This window comes from Macaca mulatta, chromosome 13 (assembly GCF_049350105.2).
Source record: "Macaca mulatta isolate MMU2019108-1 chromosome 13, T2T-MMU8v2.0, whole genome shotgun sequence".
NCBI lineage: Eukaryota > Metazoa > Chordata > Mammalia > Primates > Cercopithecidae > Macaca > Macaca mulatta.
Window position 1 is genome coordinate 47,936,799 of NC_133418.1, and position 12,187 is coordinate 47,948,985.

The 12,187-nt window shown below is 35.1% G+C and overlaps 1 protein-coding gene across 1 annotated transcript in view; it reads left to right on the forward strand.

The window, feature by feature from the left end:
* The window catches only part of LRRTM4 (leucine rich repeat transmembrane neuronal 4), a 782,577-nt gene extending 774,101 nt beyond the window's left edge, over window positions 1-8,476 (forward strand). The window contains exon 4 of the mRNA XM_001112254.5: window positions 3,635-8,476. Within this exon, the coding sequence (XP_001112254.2) occupies window positions 3,635-3,856 (222 nt within the window). The 3' untranslated portion in view covers window positions 3,857-8,476. The remainder of the gene's footprint in view (window positions 1-3,634) is intronic.
* The last annotated feature ends 3,711 nt before the right edge of the window (window positions 8,477-12,187 follow it).

The window sequence follows — 12,187 nt, forward strand, 5'->3', positions numbered from 1 at the left end:
GAGGGAAGTTTACAATGGTTTTTACTCTCCAAGAGGTTTTAAGCCTGTCTCAATTACAATAGAGAATATGATATGAGCCCCCCCTTTTTGTGTGCTGTAAAAAAATAAACTACAATTGTAATAGCAAAACAAATTTTCTCAGTTCAGAAATGGTGTAATATGTAAACCTAAAGCTTTGCAGTTAATGCAGGTCCCTTGACTTTTAAGTCAACTTAATTCGAAGACAAATACCATGATTTATTAGCTATGAAATTGTTCTCTCCCACTATAGTTTAAATTAAAAGGCTTTAAGTAAACATTGCAAATTCAACAATGTTCACTTATGAGCTACTTATTTTCATCTGTAGATTCACCTGGTTGTGCCAAAAGATCCCTAAGGTCCTGATTTCATCTCACATTCACTGTTCTGTATGTGTGTGTGAATTCAAGTATCTCCTCTTTGTGAAGACCATTGACAGTGCTATAAGACGGTGAACACCACCACAACCCATGTTTAATGTTCATGTTGATGTCTTTTAGTAATGTGGATAATTTGCAGAAAATCAGTCATTTATTTAAGTGAAAGTGTAGAACAAATGTTCTATAATCAGTGAATGTTGTTTCCATTTGGAAATAATTTGCTGAATTTTTTATGTGATTTTCAAGTTATGCTACTTCACCCATTAACGAGAGAGTACGAATGGGCTATGTTACTTTTAGGAAGTCCTTTTTCAAAACATTCTTCCTGCTGAAATGTCAGCACAAAGTGTCTTCTTACATTTCGATGCTTTCTTGGAGTTTAAGTGACCCACGACACCAATCACACATATCTCCAGGAATCTGACACACTGAAAAATCCTATGAGGTTTCCTAAAATAGATCCTGCTGACAAACATTTTACGTCTGAACCTGTACTGATTGAAAGAGGTCTCACTGATAAGAAATAATAAAAACAAAACAAAGCAATCAATTTGGGGTGAGGTAGATTAGAGCTAACTTTTATTTAGTATCTAGTAATTCAGCCATGTCACTTTACAGTCTCTTCCTAGCTCTCTCTGTCAGCACAGAAATTAAGGTTCAACTTTGAAAACATCACTTCATCAATCACAACTCTGACCTAGTATGTATTTTTTGCAATTCTCCTTTTTAAAGAATAGAATGGTATATTCAAGATTTTATCAATAACTTTTTTGATGAGAAATTCTCTTGTTATCATTTCATAAAAGACTTCCTGAAAATAGTTTTTACCCTCCTTTAGAAGTAAAACAACAACAAATCAGAAACAAAGCATTACATATTAATTTTCCAATTCATTGTGAAAAGCAGTGAATTATGCGAGTTAATAGAAATGAATAATAAAAAGAGAATTTAGGCTATTGTCAGTCCCTGTAAAATAAATTGTAATCTGAATATGTGCTTTGATCAAGTATTTTTTCAAAAGCATGTTCTACTATGATTCCCAATTTTCGAAATTCAAAATGTGACCCAGTACACACATTGATGTTCCCACACGTAAATTTAAGACAAAACTCTTATGAACAACTTATCTTTACTCTATACTCTGATACTTTCTATTCTAGCTAATTTAAGTTTTTTAAATGCTTATTTTGGATTCACAAAATTGATTTCATAACCTACTAATGAGTGGCAATCGCCCATAGAAAACATTGCTTTAATCTAAGTTTTAAAAACTGTGAGGAGGTGACTTTCATCTTAATAAGCAGAGAAGTGTTAAAAACATAATTGTCATACAAATAGATAGTGAACTTGTGTCAAAGTTGTATTAATCACATTAATAAAAATACCAGCAAGAAAATACTAGAGCTAGTTTTAAGAGAATTTGAGAAACTTGCATAGTAAACAGAGGAATGACTTCTAAAAATAAGTTTGCTAAATTATATTTAAGACTGGTTAACTCCTTGCAGTATAGGGAGCCATAAGACCTCTGGTGGTTAACTCTAGTAAATTATAAAATCAAAACAACTTAATTTCCGCACTTTTAGATACAGAAGGATTCAAACATAGTCCAGTCGGGAGACTGACACAATATCAGTTATTTTAAGAAAGAATTTTTAGAAAGGATGCTAAGTGGATATAGAGTTATTAACCAAATTTATGCAAAGGCTAAGATATTGCCATGGTATCACAGAAACAGCAATGTTAGGAAGTAGCTACCACCCCTACCGTCTTCGAGGCTGAGGCAACAAAAGGAAGATCATTAAGACTTAAAAGCTTGGAGGAGAGGCTTTGTGATGATGAACCTCAAACCCCTCTGGTGCTAGTGTTGGTGTCTCTGAGGAGGGCTTGATGAGATCAAATGTTGGATGTACTGCAAGTGTTGATGTACTGCAAGTGTTGGAAATACTACAAAGAGGCAGCACCTGCTGCTATGGGAATAAATTGATATAGCCAGAATGAAGACGTGCCATTACGATAAATTCCTGGAGCAGGGAGAAACAAAAGAGGAAACCAACAATGGGAGCAATTCCCTCTCCCTGCCAAGCCTTGCCATCTCCCTCCATTGTCAAAGCCTAACAGGAAACCACTAGTAAAACAGATACATGGTTTGCAAAGTCCCAACCTCGGCATCCTAAAAGCAACCACAGAAGGGAATTTGGAGCTAAGAGTCAATAGTTTAAAAACTGCCACAATATCTAACCTTACAGGGCAATGGAGCCTTTGCACTTTTCTCATCTGTGGATTGTTCAAGAGTGTCAAATTGTATCTCACAAGTAAGAGAAATATTCTAACATGAGAGCAAGAAGTAAGCAAGCCTCATTTGCTTTTTTTCTAAATTTAGAATACATTTATCTTTATCAGAAATGTGTGGTCTAATAAAAAGCTCCACCAAACTTCAAAATTATTATAACTGATATTTTCTGCTTTTTATATTAAAGGAATTTCTGCAGACCATTACTCAAGTCTATTATGCTAACATTAGACATACATTTGGCTTGTTACCTTGAAAACCAATAATGACATTACATATTATGAACATAAAGATGTGCCTTCTCCCATGATTCCAGAGTTCTTTGGTCCGGTGTTGATATGTGACAAAGTGTTAGAATTAACATATGGGAAATTGTGATTATTTTTTAAAACTAAATAAAAGTTACATATGATAGTAAAGATTTCAATTGTGTATAGATATCAAATAAAAAGTTATATATATGTTTATATATATGTAAAAGTGTAAATATATTTATTTACACAAAATAGATCATGCCATACATTCTTTTGCACCTTAATTTTTTTTCCACTTAGTACCATATCTTGCCATATTACAACAGATAGATCCTCCCCTATATTGTTAAGATCTACATTCAAATATAGGATCTACATAATCAATTTTAAAATTCCTTGGGCATTTAGGTTGTTTCTAACTTTCTGTTATTGAAATGGCTAGCTAGCTAGCTAGAGCAATGAAAAGTTGCAAGATATTGTTTTATGTACGAAGTATATACACACAATATGCTGACAAAACAATATTGAGTTAAATAGTAATCATGATTTTGTTAATGTTTATTTGTAATTGAATCTGTAGCTGATGACTTGAAACAGCATGAAAGAGAACAAAAATACAATCTGATGAGTGTTGTCCTATCTTTCCAAAGCAACTTTATAATCAACCAATCTTTCTATTTCTCATATCTAGATACCACACCACGTGAAGCCCTTGCCATATTACAGCTATGACCAACCGGTGATGGGGTACTGCCAGGCCCACCAGCCACTCCATGTCACCAAGGGCTATGAGACAGTGTCTCCAGAGCTGGACGAAAGCCCCGGCCTGGAGCTGGGGCGAGACCACAGCTTCATCGCGACCATCGCCAGGTCGGCGGCACCAACCATCTACCTTGAGAGAATTGCAAACTAACGCTGAAGCCAACTCCTCACTGGGGAGCTCCATGGGGGGAGGGAGGGCCTTCATCTTAAAGGAGAATGGGTGTACACAATCGTGCAATCGAGCAAGCTCATCGTTCCTGTTGAAACATTTATGGCATAGAGAAAAGAAAAAGAAAAAACAAACAAAACTGCTTCAAGAAGGCAGCGAATGCACCTGCAGCATTACCGGGAGGACTGCAGAACTTTCTTTGCTTTAAAACATAAAACGAACAAACAAAAATGCTCCCGGATGTAAATAATAAGAGTGTCAAGTTCTTATAAAAATAGATTTCACCCTAGCTACATATAGGTTTGTTTGTATATTTGATTTTTCTACACTGCATGGTTCCTGGGCTGGAGAACCACAGGGGAGCAAATAAACAGGGGTGGGTGGGAAGCTAGGGAAACAACAGTTTTCCTCTTTAGGTGTGTGTAACTCTCAGAGATTTTATTTAAATTGCTTTCATTTATTTTTTCTTTAAAAATACTGTCCGTGTTTTATTTTATTATTTTTTTCTTTCCTGATCAAGTTTCTAATACAAAACATGAGCATTAAAGCTTATGTTGTACCAAAAGAAAATGTGCTTTACCACGGACCACAGAGAAAGTCGACCACAAAGTTTGACAAAACTACTGGAAAACCCAATAAGTCTGGGTGAATGATCCTTCATGACAAATGCCATATACGGGACATGATAGAAGGAATTTTGTTTTGTCCCATTGGCAGCCCTCACCGTGTAGGATGTCTGAGAGAGCCATGAAGATCACCGAATGAGAAGACAAGCAGAAGCATTCTCACATGGACTAAGGCTATAAGAGAGCCATGACCATGGGCTCGATGAATGAAACTGCCAAGCTGATGCATTTCTAAACACAAGATAATGTGTAACATTGCTTTTTAAATTAATTATCAATTAGCTTTTGTGTAGTTTTTATCAATAAAAGAAAAAATATTGAAAAATAAACATATTATTTTGTGGTTGGTATACCACAGCCCACCTAATGCTGAGTGCTTTATCTGTATATTGTGGAATGCTTCTAATCTATATCAGGGTACCTCAATAAGAATCAGTTGGTATCTATCAAGTGTTTTCTGTGCGTTCCATGGTCAGATAGGAAGGCCCTATGAAGTGTAGAAAAGGAATATGAGATGTGGTTTATGCCTGATATGGTTTGTCTGTGTCCCCAGCCAAATCTCATCTTTAATTATAGTTCCCATAATCCCCACATGTTGTGGGAGAGACCCAGTGGGAAGTAACTGAATCATGGGGGTGGTTACTCCTGTGCTGTTCTGGTGATAGTGAGTAAGTTCTTACAAGATCTGATGGTTGTATAAGGGGCTTCCCCCTTAGCTTGGTTCTCATACTTCTCCTTGCTCCAGCCATGTGAAGAAGGACGTGTTTTCTTCCCTTTCTGCCATGACTGTAAGTTTCCTGAGGCCTCCCCAGCCATGCTGAACTGTGAGTCAATTAAAATTCTTTTCTTTATAAATTACACAGTCTTAGGTATGCCTTTATTAGCAGCATGAGAATGGACTAATACATGCCCCAATACATTTCACAATTATTTTCAGAGATATGTGACCTTACTCTAATAAAATTATATAACAATATGAGAAAAAGTAAGTATCCATGGAAGGGTTATAGGTTGTCAGATCTTATAGAAGTGAAAGAACTATGTGGAAATTGGTTACTATCTAGGAGGAAGATGGATAGCATCCCCATTTTTTAACAAAGGAGATCACTGCATGCACATCAGTTGAGACATTTTATCGTAAATTCTTTCGTGTTATAATGCTACATCTTAGCAATTCTTTAACTGTGGACATTCTCCTAATGTGTCCACTGGTGTAATTTGCTTAGTTTTATTTTTAAAACTAAATTATGCTACAAAATTTATGTCACCCTTTATTTGGACGAGTTTCATATTTTAAGGCCTTCTCACTTATAGTGGCCCTGCTGAGTGTTCCAGATCCAAGTTAATAGCTGCCATACATTTAATTCCAAATTCTGCTGAATTAATAATGAAAGAGCCTTGTAAATACCATCACATCACAGCAAACTAGCACAGAGTACTACTGAACATGTTTTGTTTTTTCTCCCTCAGAGAAGTTCTGTTTTACTACCACTTTAAATAAGGCTTGAAGTTAAATTATATCCCAAATGATACAAATAGTATGTCACATTAAAGGAAAACTCAATCGAGGGAAGTTTTTTTCATGTTGGAACACATGGCTATTGCTGTTGAATTCTGGTATCTTTCCTCTTAATATTATATTCTGGGTTACATGTATTTTCTTAACCATTCAAGTTGAATCAACTTACCATAAGTTTAAAAATTAAAGATAATTCTTTGGCATTATGATTTTGTTTTCAGAAACTATTCAATACATTTGGAATATGTCTTCCCAAATTACAAGGATTTTTTTGGTGGGGGTCTTACCAAATTACAAGGATTCTCTTAATCCTTCTCATCTTCTCTATCTATCCAGTGTCCCCCATATACCATATCCACCACACTACCCCTTCCAGAGTTGATTTATGAGAGGTCACATATGAAAAATCCCGATCAAATTTGGCTGATGTAAGCTTCAGTTTTAGTTCTGTTTCTTATAACCAAAAAAGTCATAAATAGATAAGAATCTTCATGTTATTTAAAACTGCCATATTTGGCCAACAGTTGCCTCAAGGTTAATATGAAATAAGTGAACTACTAGCAAAACAGATAGCATTATAAAAAATGTTGTGTCCTATTTATATGAAAATTTTCAAAGAACTTATTTAAAATGTAATTCACATATGCCGAAAAAAGTTTACACTGAGCTCCAGAAATCTACGATTAAAACAAGCAAACAAACAAAAACTCAAACCAAATTACTTTAGTAGGCTTGGAAAAGTCCTCAGCTGAAAAATTCAGGTTTGATATTGTCTGAAGGGTCAAGCAAGTTTTCAGATAAAACAGTGTGTGTGTGTGTGTGTGTGTGTGTGTGTGTGTGTGTGTGTGTAGTGGTATTTCAACAAAAGGCTTAAGAAGAAAATAGGATTATTCATCACTTAAGCCCAAAAGTCAATTATTTTTCCCGCAACCCTGGTGTAACCAAGGAGGATGAAAAACTTCTGTTAGTCAACACTCAGGATAAATTATCTTCTGGGCCTATAAATGATAGGGAACAAACTTGTCCATGGAGGTCACTTTCATCCCTTTTTTTGTTAATTTTTGTGCTTTGCTATGCAAACTGATTGCCCCAGAATCCTTCTTCCTTAATGTAGAAGAGTGTAACTGTGAATTGTGACCCTAGCTAATATAAAGGTTTTTTCACTTTCTTCTAGAAGTCAGGAATTATGTTGATTCTACTTATTTTTTACGTTGAAGTGTTAAAGAGCCCTCTTAAAGAAAGTTATGCTTTATTTGAAGACTATTCTAATTAGTAATTTGATTTTACACTATAGTGTTTATTGAACTTCTGAAGGCTATGCAGGTTGTAATTTCAAAGTTGAGGAGTCTCATGGAGTATTTATAGAGCAAGGGCATTAAAACCATGCCTAAAAGCAATTGTGAATGTGACAGAATACAGATTGGAACAATCAATTATCCAAACATTCTGATTAACTTTTTTTCATAAATATTCTTTGTAATGCTGCGTTTGCTTTACTGATTCTAAAATGAAATAAAGAAATAGCTTAGAACGAGGCCTGATCGGTATATGTTTAGGTGTAACTGCGGTTTAACTTCACATCTTATTGTACCTCTACTCATAGATTGGCGGACCTAACCCCAGCATGACTGATTCAGGTCTGATATGGGGTCTGAGAATGTCTTTCTAAGTCCCCAGGTGATGCTGAGGCTGCTGTGTGTGGACTACACTTTAAGAACCACTGCCATAGAGTGTAGATACTTCTATCTGTTTAGGTTGATGACTCTGTATGAAGACTCAAAATTTGCATTTAATGTTTACTTAGAATTTAATGTTAAATTAATCTTTAAAATAAGAATTAATTTAAAACAGGTAGTAGTTTTATATGTTCATGCAATATGAAAGACTCGTACCTTTACATAAAGAGCATTTTCTAAAACATGCTGTGTAACACTAACAGACTATGCTCTCTGTGAAAGCAAAGAAGTGAAAAATAAACATCAGCAGCAGTAACAACAACAAAAGAGGTTTATATGATCAAATTAAATTCAGAAAATATTGCATATGATATGCTCCCTTTGGAAACTCACAAGGCAATTTAACATTTAAACAATATCAGATATACTGCAGTCAAGAAACCCATTTAACTTTGTTTAACTTGGAGTTTTCTAAACATATTAAACTACAATATCCTTCCTTAATTTAATATCTAAAAAAAATCCTGCAGAACTAATTTTCTGCAGAACTCATTTGGGAAATGTTAATTTAAGGAATGTTCTTTCTTTGGCCATCAAGAAAAGCATGTACCTTTGCAGATAACAATTTCTACATTTACAAATGATACAATGTACACCTATTTCTGAGATGTATGTGGATTTTTTTAATCAAAGACAATATATTTTAATCTCTCTAACAATAAAGCAAATGTCAAATACACCTGGATTAAATGAAAATGAATAATTAAAATTATGAAAATTTGATATCGTGAATGAGAAGTAGATCTCTCCATAGACAACATTCCTGTTCCATTGGAGATTAGACTCATTGTTTCTAAAGTGTAAGGCATTTTAAAATCAAAACAAATCACCAAAAAGTGCACGAAAATGTGGAGGGCCTTTATTTTCTGGGTTAACAAGTTCCTGGTAAGTCACTGGGCTTGGGTGATGTCAATCATTCATCTGCTTTCTGGGCCAGAGGTGCCCCTCAGACAGGTAATAGTAATGCTTGCCGGAAGGGAAGAAAGACCAACACGAACCTTGGCTCATCCTGTCATAGTTATTTCCTTATAGAAACCAGGAAATTGATTATAGTGTTAGAATAAATTTTAGACTTACTTTATTCATTATTGTTTCCTTTTCAAAATGACATAAGAATAAAAACGAGGTTAGACATGAGTTCAGATTTTGTACTAGTTAAGAAAACTGTTCTACTGAAAATAATGGAAGAACTATGTCATAACAAATCCCTGGAATCAAAACATCCAAATTCTTGAGTTTGGCTATAACCCTTCTGGGTGATATTCACTTGTTTTTAGTTAAAGGAGGAAATACAACTGAGGATAACTGATGTGAGGATTAATTAGGTAGTTATATTAGTCTATTCTGACTTTCATAACAAAATGCCATAATCTTAAACAATAGGAATATATTTAGAAATATATTTTCTTTACAGTTTGGAGGCTGTAAAGTTCAAGATCAAGCTCCCAGGAGGCTTCGGCTTTCTACCTTGTTTGCAGACAGCTCCCCTTTCTCTGTGTCCTTATAAGGTAGAGAGAGAGTACAATCTCTTTGGTATCTCCACTTACAAGGAAATTAATCCTCAAATCAATTCTTCACTCTTATGACTTCATTTAACTGTAACTGCCCCCTTCTAGACCCTATCTCCAAATACAGTCACTTTGGAAGTGAGGACCTTTAACATACGAGTTTTAGGGAGACACAATTCTGTCTATAGCAGCCAAGAATGCATAAACACACACACAAACAAATAGCTGCAAGATATCTATGAGAGTGAGCCAACTGATTTTAAGAAGAAAAAGTACATAATAAAAATAGCCAGGTTACTCTAGCAAATGAATGCTTGAAGGAAAGATTAGCTGGAATTATGGGTAGGTCTGAACTCCAAATGAGTTTATGAGGAAAGACTATATGGTTTGCTTTTCTGTTTTAGACACGTGGGGTATTAAAATATTTCTTAGTAAGATCATAGAAGATTTAAATTAACTAAGTTTTCTACAGAATGTCAATGTTTTCAAGTAGATCTATTGCTTAGAAAAAGCATTTCACAAGCTGGTTTTGCACTAGTCCCAAAACGTACTTTGCACAAGAAGGGGTCAAAGGTCAAGTCAAGCTAAGGGAAAAGCTTCATATTTTATCCACCAGCTCAGATATTCTCAGTACTCATTAATATATTCAAAACTTTGTGAATTTCTGTAGTAAAGAAGCTATTTTAATTCAGTATTTCCCAATTTTATTTGATTGTGTCATATTCTTCATTTAAATGAATGCTATTGGGAACCTGTGGAGTTAGTTTTCCCCAAAATACATTTAGGAACACATTGTGTGTCTGATGAAAGGCCACCTAAGAAAGAGAAATGGGATCTTTTAGTGTCCGTGTAAAGTTCTAACATTTACCAATGCAAGTTTCTGGAAATGTTCAGAACTTGTGACCAGAGTAAGTCATGTAAACAACACACAGAACACCAATTCCTATATAAGCAGAGGATCAGAATTATCAGTATTTTATAATGGTTTGACTAAGATTGGGACACACAATTTGTTAGCACTGTGAAATTTACCCGGAGTTTGTTGAGTAGTAGGGTATTCAGATGTTGGAAGTCATAACAGAATTGGTGAATAAACTGGAAAATTTTAGACAAAATAAGAGATATGCTTTTTCTCTTTTCCAAATGCAAAAAAAAAAAAAAAAAAAAAAACAATAACGGCTGGCAGCTTTTAGTTAAAATGTATTCATTCATTAAGCTAGTGTTTATTAAGTATTACCCTGTACCAGCCACTCATTTTTGTCCTATTAGAGATAACAGTATCTCCTGGGATATTTTACAGACTAGAAAATGATCAATTATTCTGCATACCAAAGATGCTACAATAAGGAAGAACTGGGTAAAACTGAAACATACTAGAGTAGCATAATTGAAAAGAGTGGAAGTACTAGCATGGAGGGTTGATAGGGTGGAAAGAGTATTCCAGGAAGGGCAATAGTCAACCCAGAGATAAGAAAGAATATGAATGATTCAAAGAACTGGAATACAGTAAGCAAGGGAAGAGGTGGTCCATAATGAAGTGGAAAAGGTAATTAGAGGATAGATAATACAATGCGGGGGCAACTATATTAAGGAACTGGGACTTGAACTTTAGGAGTCTAGAATTTATACTACTAGCAACCACGGGGGTGGTGGGTGGGGTCATAGTGGTTCTTACTAATACAATAAACCTATTTTGACTTTTGTATGAGGTCTGGATGGAAGGAACCAGATAAGAACTTTGAATACCAGTAACTTTTAGAGAAGTTATTGTAAGATAGCACTTGAGAAAGGATGAAGATATTATCTAGAAAGATTCCAATGGGAATTGACAGAAGAAAAAAATTAAAAGGATAATTAAGATTCATAAAGTGCTTATCATCTACCATGCACTGTTCCAAGAATTTGATTTTAATAACCCACAAAAACCCTTTTAAATTAAATGTGCTTCATGGGCCCCATTTTACAATGAGGTTTCAACCAAGGAGAGATTAAGGTAGTAAGTGATAGAACCATGATTCAAAGCCAGGAAGTCTCCTCAAGATAGAAGAACTCTTAGCACCTATGGACTACGGCTTCTTAACACTTCATGTGAGAGTTATTTAGAAAGGAGAAATGGTAGGTCTTGGCTATTGGAAGCAGGCAATGATTGAGAAAATGGGCAGGAGTTACTAAGGAAAGCGCCCATATATCTGCCTTGACCTGTTGATATTATTCTCTGAGAAAGCAGCCACAGACTGGGACAATCTTGTATGTGGTATAACATAACAATTTTTTTTGACGTATTGAGTTTTAAAGGCTTAAAAACTTTCAAATGATACCATTCAGTGGCCAGAGAGATAAGTAGATCTGAAACTCAGAAAAAAAATGATGGTTCTGTATATGTTAGAATTTGAAGCTGAATCCTAAGAATCAGAGAAATGAATTATGGAGGGTGTGTAGATTCAGAAGGGAAAGAGGACCATATCATAACCCTGAATAACAGTAAAAGTACTGTGAAAGGAAAATATCTCGGGCCCTCAAAATCACTAAACTAAAAGGAAAATTCAAGCTGGAAACTGTTCAGAGCAAACCTGCCTTCTATTCTATTCAAACTCATCCTTCTGCTCACTGAGATAGATGCATATTCTGATTCACAATATCAAACGAATCTCAAAAGAATGCAACCATTTGTCTCTTACCTACCTGTGACCTGGAGGCCCCTCCCTGCTTTAAGTTGTCCCCGCCTTTCTGGAAAGAATCAATGTACTTGTTACATATATTGATTAATGTCTCATGTCTCTCTAAAATGTATAAAACCAAGCTGTGCCCCAAACACCTTGGGCACGTGTCGCCAGTACTTCCTGAGGCTGTGTTAACCTTGGCAAAATAAACTTTCTAAATTAAGTGAGACCTGTTACTAATTTTTTGGGTTTACAGTACCATCA